The 13,495-nt window shown below is 39.7% G+C and overlaps 1 protein-coding gene and 1 long non-coding RNA gene across 2 annotated transcripts in view; one reads left to right on the top strand and one right to left on the bottom strand.

Moving 5' to 3' along the window:
* FANCL (FA complementation group L) overlaps nt 1-6,025 on the bottom strand; it is a 39,973-nt gene extending 33,948 nt beyond the window's left edge. Inside the window, exons 1-4 of the mRNA XM_068940392.1 lie at nt 5,848-6,025; nt 2,602-2,660; nt 1,559-1,619; nt 469-525 (exon numbers count right to left, since the gene is read on the bottom strand). Coding sequence (XP_068796493.1) covers nt 469-525; nt 1,559-1,619; nt 2,602-2,660; nt 5,848-5,940 — 270 coding nt within the window. The 5' untranslated portion in view covers nt 5,941-6,025. The remainder of the gene's footprint in view (nt 1-468; nt 526-1,558; nt 1,620-2,601; nt 2,661-5,847) is intronic.
* Nucleotides 6,026-6,069: 44 nt separating this feature from the next.
* LOC138066890 (uncharacterized) lies at nt 6,070-12,948 on the top strand. The gene is made up of 3 exons (XR_011140539.1): nt 6,070-6,167; nt 10,088-10,224; nt 10,954-12,948. It is a non-coding gene; the product is annotated as an uncharacterized lncRNA (long non-coding RNA).
* Nucleotides 12,949-13,495: the final 547 nt, after the last annotated feature.

Raw genomic sequence — 13,495 nt, 5'->3', positions numbered from 1 at the left:
ACCCCAGACTAAAAAATGCTTTGATAAAGAATAAACAGCAGTCTTCATAGTATAAAATAAAGTTTTCTACGTTTATGGATCAATCAAGTTGTCATGCAGGTAAAAGCACCTTCAGTAATCCACCAAAAGACCACACTCCCTTTGCACGACTATAAGCTTTCTTTACCACTCGGATAACAGAAGAAATCTCAGTAAGAGCGTTGTAAAGAGGATAGCTCTTATACCTAATAAACCAAGATCACTTGCTAGAATTTTGTTTTTTTCTAAAATACTCCATTTTCTAAAGAGTACAGTCACTTAAAATCTTAAAGGGTATTTATATGAATATTATGTGAGCAGCATACACACAAAATTGCCTCTTTTTTCATCATAAATCCATCTGTCAAGTGGTAAATTGTGAAAAAATTGAAAGTGAAAACCAAATCTGTAAGAACACTCCTTCTCCCACATATATATAACGTTACTTACCATAACAGTTTTCAGCTCCACCAAAAAACTGACAAGATCTGGGCAGCTGTGCAACCTCTGGAGGGAACACAATATCACATCATTTTCTTCATCTCATAACCTTTGGTGATAAACAGTTTTAGTCTAACTATGCATTTTTCTGGTATTGTGAAAATATCTAACATAGAAGAAAACGTTCCATTAAAGAACAAACCTCTCAGAACACGGGGAACTTTACTGACAAAAAAGCATCATCTTTGTCAAGTAACGTTACATAACACATTCATATAGTTTATGGAGATTTTGCTCCTTCTGTATTTTTGAAGACACTTATGAAGACTTCAGTCTTCACCAACAAGAATAGAAGCTTTTGAATCACTCAAAAATCCTTCTTGGTAGGCTACGTCTTTCTTTGAAAAAACAAACAAATAAAAAAAACCCTGCAGACCCATCTTCCTTTCGATGCTGTCCATGTTTAAGGATCCCTGCCTGTCTTCAGATGCTGTACATATCTATGCTTCAGTTTCCTCAACTCTGTATCTTTGGATACTATGGATTCACCACCCTTGTTCTACAAAGGGGTGCACAGTCCATGAGATGCAGCATCTCAACTAGCACACACGGCAGAGATTCCTTCTTTGAAGCAGAATACTCTTCTTGACTGTAGACTTGTGCCCTTGCCCCAGAGATTTTTCTGGATAAGGAGGTTTAACTAAGATTACTCGACCATCTACAACACAGAATTAGCTAGATACATCCACAATTCATGTTAATTTCCTTCTTTGTATTATAAACTATTTGTTAAAGAAAGTGAGGAAAACATCTGTTCCTAATTGAGGAATTAAAGAAAGATTCCAGTAAGATGTTAGCTGTCATAAAAACTGTTCTATCTCAATCTCCAAAATATAAAGGTGGAAGAAAAATAAATATTTACCAGAACCTATCCATCTCTCTTTAGATTGGCCTGCAAATCTTCAGACATTTCAAAATAATAACTCTCGGTTATATAATGAAAGAAGAATTCTTTTTTTAGATTGGATGCATGAGTACAACCTTTTCAGAATTATTGTAACTCTAAATTTAAACAGAAAAAACTTTAAAAGTAGTATACCTGCTTTAAAATATGCTGATATCCATGTAGTATCTTCTTTAGGTGCCAGCTACACTCTATCCTAGACAAAAAGTATTTTGCATGCATTTTAAATGAAGATTGCATCATTTTTGGAAAAAATAAGTCTGATACATACTAATACAAAAGTTTTTCCTCCAAAACACAAAGGAAGTCAATAGTATTTTAAAATTCGAGTTTTCATATTCAGTTATTTAAAATCTTCAAATGTCACGATCCATAGTTCATTAAAAATGAATAAGCAGACATTTGCCTACAAAAGCCTCTATTCTTTGTTGAAAACAACAACATAATTCTTGCAAGTTAAAATGACTTCATAAAACATACCATTATTTAAAAATGGTATCCTGAAAATGTCAGAGTTAACTATAATGCAGTTCTAAGTATCCAACCTAAAATGTAATAAAGCTATCTAATATCACATCTGTTCACAGTTTAGAATAGACCAGCCCATGTAGAAGCATAGAACAGAATATTAAAGACTAATTGTGCATATGCGTGCATATACACAATACACACACATACTCACATATGCACAATGTTAAACAATTGCACGAGTAAGAACAGAGTTTTTGAAGAAATGATAAGTAACACCAATTAACACATATTAACAACAAAGGTAAAATTATGGTTGACGTGTTTTTTTAACTTTAAACATTATTGCTTCAATATACATTTTGCACTGGTTTTTCTGATTCCAAAATGGTGACATATAAATACCGTATGATTTAAAAGAACACTTCTGTGTTTTCAAGTACATTGATTTCTATATAAACACAATCAGTTAATTCCAACAGGTTTCAAAGTTAATTAACAACAAAATATTTTGATATAGGCAATATTTATTGTTAGTGTTTATTAACACTCAGGCTGTAGGATGCTGCACAATTTTGTGGCAAGGTTAAGTTGAAAATAGTAACCATTAATTACCATATTTGATACAAAAATATAATTAATAAGCATATCTATCACTACTTTTATCAAAATAAACCTTTTGTTACTGCACTTGTAAAAAATTATCTTACCTTGCATTTTTCAATTGAAAATCCACTGGTAAGAGAATCCTAATATGGAAGTCTCTACCCTTGGAAAATAAGCATTTAGTTGATAGGAAGGTCAACAGAGAAAAAATGGTTAGACACTGGGGGAAGTCTTAATAAGAGCGGCTACTGAGAGAGAAACTTGTACTTATCTTTGTTTCAAGAACATTATTCAGAATTATTACTCAGAATTTCTTCATTTAAAAAAAAAAAGTGTGACTGATAGGTGGATATATTGCTGGCTTTTAATTCTGAAGTTGAAATACTCTTGGCACTTCTAATTCACAGATTTCAGAACTCCTCAAGACATCATGTTTCATAAAGCAGAAATAATATATTTTACAAGGAATAAAAACATTATCCAAAACTGGATAAGATCAAGAAATATAATTTTATCCAGGTCATGCTGAAATATATGAAAGTCTTTCTTCAACTCAAGTTAAAGTTAGAGGAGACTTTTATCATAAAAGTACTACACTGAAAAGGAGCTTGGGCACTGATCCATAACAAATTGCAGCAAGCTTTTAGAAACTAAACACAAACAGTCCCACCTACATGAACGAAAGAACCGTATTAATAGGAAAAAAGAAAATAAAAAAAGAGGACTTTCCTAAATGCAATCCACTTGCGATATTTTCAGCAGTTTTCCTGATTCTTCCTCTACTGTTTTACATGGTGATCAAAACAGTACTGAAATAAAGAAGGCTTGTGAATGGATTTAACACCACCCTGTAGTGAAAAAGGCAGTTAAATCCTCATAAAACTTCTGTTTCTGACTCCCAGTATTCCATCTCTAAATACTGTGAGCTATGACCACATATTCTGAGATTTCTTCAGATGAAAGTTAAGTACAACAGATTTCCTTCTATGAGAGGATAACTGTCTCAGTGCATGCTGTTTACCTTGACTTTAATACTGCATTTGACACCGACTCCCACAACATCCTCATAGACAAGCTGACGAAGCGCCAGCTAGATAAGCGCTCAGGGAGGTGGGCTAAAAAACTGGCTGAACTCCTGGGCTCAGAGAGTTGCCACCAGCCCCACAAAGCCCAGCTGGAGGCCAGCCGCTAGCGGTGTCCCCCAGGGGACAATACTGGAGCCAGCTCCGTTTGACATCTTCGTTAATGACCCGGACGAAGGGACAGAGCGCACCCCCAGCAAGTTGGCCGATAACACAAAACAAAGGGAAGTGCAGGGCCCTGGTCCTGCACCTGGGCAGGAACAGCCCCATGCACCAGAGCAGGCTGGGGACCGACCAGCTGGAGAGCAACTCTGCAGAGAAGGCCCCGGTGGACAACAAGTTGACCGCGCGCCCGCAACGTGACCTCGCAGCAAAGGCCGCCAACAGCCTCCTGGGCTGCATCTAAGAGCGGTGCCAGCAGGTCAAGGCAGGTCAACCTTCCCCTCCACTCAGCACTGGTGAGGCCGCACCTGGAGCACTGGGTCCAGTTCTGCGCTCCCCAATACAAGAGAGATATGGGGCTACCGGAGCGAGGCCAGCAAAGGGCTGCTCAGATCTCATATGAGCATCTCTCATACGAGGAAAGGCTGAGAGAGCTGGGGCTGTTCGGCCTGCAGAAGAGAAGACCAAGGGGGGGATCTTACCAGTGTTTAGAAACATCTGATCAGCAGGTGTAAAGAGGACTCTTTCCAGTGGTGCCCAGTGACAGGATGATAGGCAAGGGGCACAAATTGTAATACAGGAAATTTAACTTAAATATAAGGAAAAAAAAAATCCTTTTTACTGTCAGAGTGGTAGAACAGTGGAACAGGCTGCCCAGAGATATTGTGGAATCTCCATTCTGGGGAATGGAACTGGGCATAGTCCTGAGCAGCCTGGTCCAGCTGACCCTGCTTGAGCATGGGGAGTTGCACTAGAAGATCTCCGCGGGTCCCTTCTAACCTCAGTGATTCTTGTAAACAAGAATAACATACTCCTTTCTAGATTGAATACAGCCTGTTGGCACATCAGTTGCTCTCAAACTCTAAAGCTAATATTTATAGTATGCTTCCATTAAACATGCAACTTCAGACTTTGCTACATGATGACCTCTATCCTGACCTGAAAATCACATCTAAGAGCAGATACTCTCACTTCAACCTTTACATCAACTCTAGGATTGATTCTAACACAGAAAGCATTTTAAAATTTGCAGGTATTAGGAGTAATGGAAATAAAACACAGACTTGCAAATGAATTTTAAGAATTAAAGGAACCTGCAAAAACCTTCCTGAATTCTGACAGGAAAACTATGGTTTTGAAAATGCAACTGTGATATAGTCCATGTCTTTTGATTTTTATTTATTTTTATAGAAAAAAAAATTCCATGCTATTGCTAGATGAAAGTACAGGTGTTAAATACCATTTCTGTTGTGTGTGCACATGCACACATGTGATGGGCCAATAACCTATGGCTGTAGCAACACTGCATAGTGCCTCTGATAGCAAAGTTGGCTGAAGAGCAGCATCCACCCTCAACCTGACTCTAGCTGCTCTTCTTCTCCATGTACAATTTACCAGATGCTCAAATCGATGACATAACTATTTATGCTGAAATCCCACAAACACAGCGACCATATCCACAACCGGACGTTTGTTTCGACCTTTACCGTAGGCCAAGAGTACAGGCACATTCAACCTGCCCAAAAAACACTTACCAGCCTGACACATCCAACCTACGAGCTAGACCACACTGAACAGTGCAGACAAGATGGAAAGACCAATTCTGCATGCACAAACACTTTAATTATATGAGACTGTTACCGGCGGAAATAACTACGAAAGCTGACAGCATACATTAAGGAAATAACTGCAGGACGACGCTGCAAACTCAGGTGACTGGGTACTTTCTCCAGCATCGGCTTATTTTAGCATTCACCGGTTTACAAACCCAGCTGACACCTCGCAGCACAGTCTCCGCGTTTGGCCAGAAAGCGAGCAGCCCCAGCGAGCGGGCGAGGCGGGGGTCGGGGCAGGGGCAGGGCCACCCACCCCTCCAGCCGCTGCAGAGCGAGGCGGCTCCCAGCGCCTCCCGCTCACAGCGGGCCGCCGGCGCTGCGCGGCACTACTCGGCCGGCCGGCCGGCCGGCCCGCCCGCCCAACGGCCGCCCAACGGCCGCCGGCTGCGGGGGTGGGGGAAGGGGGCTCCGCGCGCCGCTCTAACGGCCGCCGGCCCAACCGCTCAGGCGGGCCTTAGCGCGGGGGAAGCTCGCGCGCGCACCGCGGTACCTGCGCGGTGACGAAGCCCTCGTAGGCCGTCCCCTCCCGGTTCTGGGGCAGCAGCAGCGGGCACTGGCGCAGCAGGGTCCCCAGGGCGGCCATGCCGCTCCGCTCCCTCCTTCCCGGCACACGGGTTCGAATCCGACGCGCCGCCGGCCGAGGCCCCGCCCCCTCCGCCAGACGGCGCACGCGCGGGGAGGGGGGCCGCGCTCCGAGCGCGGGGGCGGGGGCGGTCGCGCGCGGCGCGGCCGTTGGGGCGGTCGCGCGGCGGCCGTTGGGCTGAGGGCGGCGCCCGCCGGTGAGGCGGGCCGCGCTGTGGGACGGCCGCGGTGAGTAGGCGTTTCTAGCCCTCGGCGGAGCCTGCTCGGGCTGCGCTGTGGGCCAGCTCCGGGGTGTCCTCACGCTTTAGCAGCTCCTGAGGGGCAAGCGACCTGGGCGAAGGAGAGCCGTCGAGCAGTGGTCTAAGTACACAGCCGGCTGAACCGGGCAGGTCGTGTGTGCGTGACGGAAGCCAAGTAAAGGGTCGCTTCTGGCCCGTCTGGTTCATGTGTTGCTCTTCCAGGAACTGTATAGATCTTCCCCCCCGCCCCGTACACACCGTGTGGAGGGTGATAAGAGCTCTGCTGCCCTGCTCACACAGGTCTTGGGATAAAGGCATTTCTCACTTCTCTGTGTTGGCTGGTGCTGGAACCTGACGGTTGCTGAATTGAGGAGAGCCCAGAGATACAGTTCAGAAAGACTCCTTTTGTTTTTTTTATCTGCGACATAGGAATAGGTTGCAGGAACCCCTACAACCTTGCATACGACGGGGGTTGCTGAGCATCATGCAAAATACAGTTTCTACGTAAATAGTATGTTTGAGAGACAAAAAGCAGCTTAACGGACAGATAAGTAACTTACCAAAGTCACCTAAGGTATGTGTTACAGGGTTAGCAGCTGAATCTCAGAAATCTGCAAGGCTGCTTCCCTTGCAAACAGGAGGAAACGTGATCTGATTAACCTCCTTCGTATTAGCAAGGTGTATAGGAGAACCATATACTCATAGACCAGCTGATAAAGGCTGCATGGTAAGAAGAGACTATGGCTAGAAGCCTGTCAACTTTTCCAGCTATAACATCTAATAGAAGAGGTTATTTCTCTCAGCATACCTTGACTGTCTCCTGTCTTCAAACCAATGCCTCTCACACTGTAGAAAAGAGTTCAGAAGGGTTCACAAAATACAGAAAAGGCAGTATTAGTTGGCTCGTTCCAGGCCAGCGAAATGAGAAGTGGCTGTAATTACTTGCTGTGAGTTTTTATGGCAGAGAACCACTGTCCCTGCTTAATTGCTGGCAGCAGCTCAGTTGCTCCAGGACAGGAGGAGAGTTGGAAGGCAAGTGAAGAGAGGGACAAGAACGTACTTGCCACTAGTTCTCGTTCCCGTGGCTTGGGAGAGCTGCACTTTGTGCATTCAGGCAGATTGCATAGAAGTAGAGTCTTATGTCTTATTGCAGTGGCTGAAACGTTGCAACCGTGTGAGGACAGGGAAGGAAGATGAAGCCTTGTTTGCTCATTTGAGACAGATGTCAAAGTTCCTGTGTTCTCTTTGTATTCTGCCACAGTTCCTCTGTCCTATCCAAATTCTGCCAATGATTTGCTATGGCTTCATCCAAGCCTCAGATGTACTATGTGCTAAGAAAAGTCAATTGCGAGATGAAAGCAGAGTGCCAAGAATTGCTGTTTAAATTCTTCATCATAGTAAATTTTTCAGGAATATGTGATAATAAAAGTATGTACTCAGTGCTGGTTAACATGTTTTTACACCTTGCAGATGTCACTGATGATTTCCAGATTTCCAGCAAATTATCAGTGTTACTGAGCAACATACGTTCTAGCAGTTCACTTCCTTTGCAAGTACAAATGTTGCTCTAGTCACCTTTTTTTTGCTTCAGAGAACTCTGGCTAATATAAGATTCAGTTACCAATTCAAGAAACATTTTCTGAATATATGCACAGTTTTTAAATGGTATTATGTTTAAGCTGTGTGCTTATTGTAGGCTCAGTAATGCTGTTCATGTGCATTTCATTACCAACATGGCTCACCTGGAGCAGTTAATGCACTGCTTCTTAGTAAACTGCATCATTCATATTATTTATTAATTTGAGGTTGATCAAAACATTTATTCTCTTGAGTTGTTTTCTCTCACTATGCATTATACCAGAAATTACCTTATTTAATTACTAAGTATCCTGAACTTTACCAGGTACAAAGATTATTTCTTGATAGCATTAAATACAAAACTAAAGACTTTTTTTTCTCCTTTTGGCCATGTTTCTCTTAGTCTCTAACATTATGAAAAATGTCAAATCACTTTAGCCAAATGCAATTACTGTATAATGTGTCTAAATAAAAATATTGTAATACCAGGACCATAAAATGTTTTAGTACTAGAATCTAGAGAACATTTATTATAATCATTAAGTTATACTGTGTACTGTACAATTTTAAACGTCATATAAAAATGCAATTTAGCCTACTTGAAACATCCTGTTATTTGGATCTGGCACACAGGCTTCAGTTTTCTTAAAACAGAAGAGTAACAAATTAAAAACAACAAAGAGATTTGACAGCTGTACATCTTAAAGCAAAGGAATCCTGATCTGATCTATCAGCCATAGGCCACCTTCACTAATTTGATCACAATTGTTATTTGTCAGAAGAATCATAATGGAGTTTATTAAATATTTGTCCTTTTAAATCTTTCATTCAGCTGGTTAAAGTATCAAAATTAAAAAAATCATGACTTGGGTGACAAAATACACAGTATAAAGACAAATCACTTGAAGGTAATAGTTCCTGAATATCTAATAGGCTGGTTTCTGTTAGTAAAATTATCCCATGAACAGTCAGAGACAACACAGACATTCACAAAAGAGAGAATTCACGTGAAACCACTCAGTAACTTAAGAAACAGGCCATTGAAATAATACGATTTTTTAGCAGCTTGGATTTTTTAAATTCATTTAAGGATATTATGAAAGGCAAGAAAATAAGAATGCATTAGTGTCCTACATTAGTATCACCAGCATAAAATAATCAATTTAAAAACATGCAGAATTGCTAAAACTGTTATTGCTGTCCTTCATCATAAGTCAGTGTCATTTTATTCATCTTGCCCCTAAGAAATGACCTTTTCTTTGCATGTGCCCACCTTTTCCCACAAATCCCCTGAGTGACAGAATCTCATCCTAATCCCATTTCCATTTAGAAGTTACAGAAAAGCATTGTAGACCTTACAGGGAATAAGTAATCATAATGGAAAGATAATAATATGTTTATGGAATCTGGAATTTTGTAAAAGCAAATTGAAAAATTACAATAGTATTTCAAGCCACTGAAGGTCAATGTTACTAAGAGTGCAAAGCTGTCAGTCAAATATTTTCAAACTTTCATAGTTTATGCTGTATTTTGATATAGCTGTATATTGATATTTCAGAGCTCCCCTCTCTTCTGAGGTAATTCCTCTTCTACGTCGTGATCACAAAAAATCTTGTGATAAAAGCAGTAGTTATTTCTATGGAAAAGCCATATAGAAAAGTATTTAATATATTTTAGCTGTCTTTTAAGCAGTGGGTAAGACCTAAAAATGCAGAGCTACTGCACTGGGTTCTGTTCAGGCCTCTGCAAAGTGCTGCATAGTCCACAGTTCCTGTGCTACTGAATTCTGAAAGGCAAAAGCGTATGAAAGAGGCGCATGTTTAAATATAGCAGAAGAATAGTTTAAAGAGTATATAGGGCTACTATTTTTTCACTAAAGTGTTAAGTAGCTTGTTTATGACTGAAAACAACAATATCTGTATGTCATCAGAACAAACTGGAAATCAGTGAAACTAAACTGACGTCCTAGACAAAAATGAATACCTAAACTCTGTCCTCAGTTAGAGGAGGAGTTTCCCTCTCTTGAGATTTGATTTTCTACTACTTGAATCACAGCTCAGACACAATAGCAGCCATTGAGACGAGTTTTCTGTGACTTAACCAGCAAGCCCTGGTTCTGTTCTGAATGAGGTTTTATTGTGCTGCTGCTCCAATTGAATGACTTACTATTGCTGTGAAGGACAGTCCTGCTCCCCCCTTCACCCTGTTGCTGGCCTTGCAGTCCCTTTTTTTAACTTATGCCAACTCTAGTTCTTGATTGATCCACTTGTAAACTGGGTCAGTTTGCTCACTGGCCAAAAACTAATTGCTGTTTTGATTAATTCGTTTTAGGCTGGCCTGGCTTACTGAAGCTGTGACATGAGCACCAGAGCTGACGTGAAGAAAGCATCAGGAGGGCACATCTACAAACCAAACCACCCTTTTTGGAAACAGTGGGATGTTAGATTAGCCCCTGGAAGAGCATGCAGGTGAGAACCACCAGGATTCCCATTCTACTACAGTCCTTCCAATCCACGGCCTGTTACTGGAACATTCTTCATGTATCCCCCTTCCTTTGTCTTACAGCAGAAGCTTTTGACACAGAATATTTCTTTTGATTAGCATAGAGTTGTCTTACACCGTAGTTTATCTCTGGCTACTTTAAATCCATTTTGCATTATTAATGGTTCACAAACTGAAATAGAGACTCCGGCCACCTCTGTTGTATACCTCAGTACAAAGCAGTGCTGCTGTTATCCCAAGTGTCTCAAGTCTCTTTTGTTCTTTATGATTTTAAATGCAATTATTTTTCTATACTGAAGAACCTAATTTTAGAAAAAAATACACTGGTAACAAAACCAAGAACACTGATTGATCTGCTAACAGTATAAAATAAGTGCAAAGCACTGGCTATTTTAAAATGTCTTAGCTCCAGAGGGCTCTCAAGCCTATGTTCATCTTCGTACATATATGCAAAATCTTGGCACTCTGTTAGGCAGACGACCCAGTGATGACTGATGTATGAACATTAATGCATTCACATAAATTAACTTTTGCGCACAAAGAACAGAGACGCCTTAAGCCCAATTAGATCTTCCTGAGTTGTATAAATATTCCCTCTGCAGTTAGTAGCAACTCAAGACGACCAGGCCAATCCATATGTTGTATTGATTCTAAAGGTACAAGAGTATGCAGTTAATCCCTTTCAAACCTTGCAGAGCACAAACTCCTGGAGATCTTCCAAGCAGCCAGATGAAGGTTGCCTTTCGGGACCAGTGAATATACGTTGTTACGAGATTCGAAAGGATGATCTTGGGCCAAAATCCGTCCTTCCTTTTACCAATGTAAAGCCAGAATACTTCAGTGAAGATAGATATATATATATGCATCAGTGTAAAGATAAAACTGATCATTATGTTGCTAGCAAGGGTGTAATGCTAATATCACCTTTCCATAAACTTAATCCCTAAAAAAACCATACTGAACATAATGGGTCAAAGACATTTGAGCTAGAAGTTTTATAACCCCCAAAACATTTGAGAGAGACTTCATGATAGACTTAAGGGTCTTCTGTGCTGCTAGTAGATTTTACCTGGAAATAATTCAGATACCACAGTGATAACTGACAGTGTAAATCCTCAGAGGTATGTTGAAAACCTTTTAAAGTTACGAATACACCCATGATCTGTGTTTTCATATTAATGGGAATTCCTGTACATATGAGTTGTAGTACCTGTGACAGTCAGTACAGATATGGAACTTAGATGTATTTTCCCATAAAGTTATTAGAGAATCTGGTTTAGCACCTTTAGCTGTGTTCTCACTAAATTATTGTCTGTCAGCCAGCCACTGAATCTCTCAGTGTTTTGAGCCTGTGGTATTTCACTTAAGTGTTGCCACTGTGATTTTATGGGATTTTCAGAATACTGTAGGGATATAATACCAGCTCTCCAGCGTAGAGCAGAAGCTACAGTCTGGCTGCTCATTCCCAGGATCCAGTTCAGAATCCTCAGATCTCACAGTGTAGCTGAATCAAACAAATGCACTGAGATTGAAATGAACTATGTTACTAAATAAAAGTTTTACTAATATGGTGTTAACCTATATTGTTGTGATTAGCTAAGTTCCAACCTTCAAATTATAGTATCCATTATAAATCAATATTGTCTAGCAATTTAAAAAAATAGCGCTTGTACTATCCAAAAAGAGAGAGATCGGGAAGATATACAGGCATATCACTGAGCAACATTTTCCCCATATTTTCAAGGTTTCTTCACATTCATTTTAAAAATTTGCATAATAAAAACATACATTTTGAAGCAGAGCTAAATATACTCTTTTGTAAACTTCATAGTGACATAAGTATATAAAACAAGAAGGATCTAAATTTATATGCATTTTAAAATGATAAAGTTATCCAGTTTTCCCAGATTGTTGGTAAGTGCAAAGTGTATTGACAGTGAGCACTGTAATTTTTTTAAACACTAAGGTCAAAAAGGTGAGACATTGCTTCCCAGTCCTTTAAAGAACTTATCTTTAATTAATTTTAACTCTTGAACCGTTTAACAAAATTGCCTGAAGATCGCAGAAAATTCAGCCATTATGCACAAATTGCATTCTATAAATTGAGGCAAATCCTTTCTTTGTCTTACAAACAAAGATGTTGAATAGCTACTGTTCTCGGTAAATGTAAAGTCACATGTGACCACTGACTAAAAATACACTATATCTGCATATGTACCTTATGAAGAAAGCTATAGTGTTTGTCTCTTACTTTTAAAGCCCATAGATACAACTCTGGTGGTTTCATGCTAAGCAAAAAGTTGACTTTATAGCACTTTATTACATTTAGCTTTGTAATAGTTTTAAGTAAGTGCGTAAGAGGTGCACAGACTATACAAGTAGGAACAATATCGTACAGAAATTAGAAAGAAAGAGGGAAAATACATAATGTATGATGTAAAAAGAAACAGATAAAGAAAATTAAAAGGATTTTACTAGAGAAAAACAATTTCATTTTATTGTAAAGCTCTAAATGAATAAAATAAAGTCTTTGAATGTGAAGATGATTAAAAAGACAAAATCATTAGCTAAAGATATTTACAAGTTTAGACTTTCATTTTGATTGTAATTTTAATTAGCTGGACACAGGGGGGGGATGAAAATGAAAGCCTACATCATCTACTTACTCTTTAAATTGCATTCCACCTTAATTTTCTGCTCTTCAGTTCTTAATTTTCTCTATTTTTGTTCTAAGTAATCCGGTTATCAGAATAAAGTGATTTTCTCTCAGCCAGGTTTAACATTCAGTATTTGAGCCTGTGAACCAAAAGTTCACCCCACTGCTTCAATTTTTATTCTTTCAATAGCTGAAACTCTCCAGGAAACTTTTCCAGTCTTTTGTCTGTACAGCAGGGTGCTTTATGTACACATGACAGTTATGTAGCTAATAACAAAAGATTCTATTTTAAAAACAATTATGTTCCATTTACACAGTTTCCCACAGAATTTACTCATAAAATACAGGATGCACCAAAAAGATTAAATGCCATTTTCCTGTTCATTAAAGCTATTTTTCTAAATGTAACCAAGTTATTTGCCTTTTTGTCTTGGAAGAGCTGTGTGACCAAAAAGTGGTCAGAGTCAGTTTATCCTTAAACAAAAGAACTAATTACATTTATACTGTGTCTACAGTGTACTGCTAGCTTGGCGATTTGTATGCCAGTCCCAGTCCACGGACAGATATTCTCTTCGTAAACA

The sequence above is a fragment of the Struthio camelus genome, chromosome 3 (genome assembly GCF_040807025.1).
Source record: "Struthio camelus isolate bStrCam1 chromosome 3, bStrCam1.hap1, whole genome shotgun sequence".
In the NCBI taxonomy this organism is placed as follows: domain Eukaryota; kingdom Metazoa; phylum Chordata; class Aves; order Struthioniformes; family Struthionidae; genus Struthio; species Struthio camelus.
The sequence above is the reverse complement of the archived record's forward strand: the minus strand, read 5'-3'. Positions and strand labels throughout refer to the sequence as shown.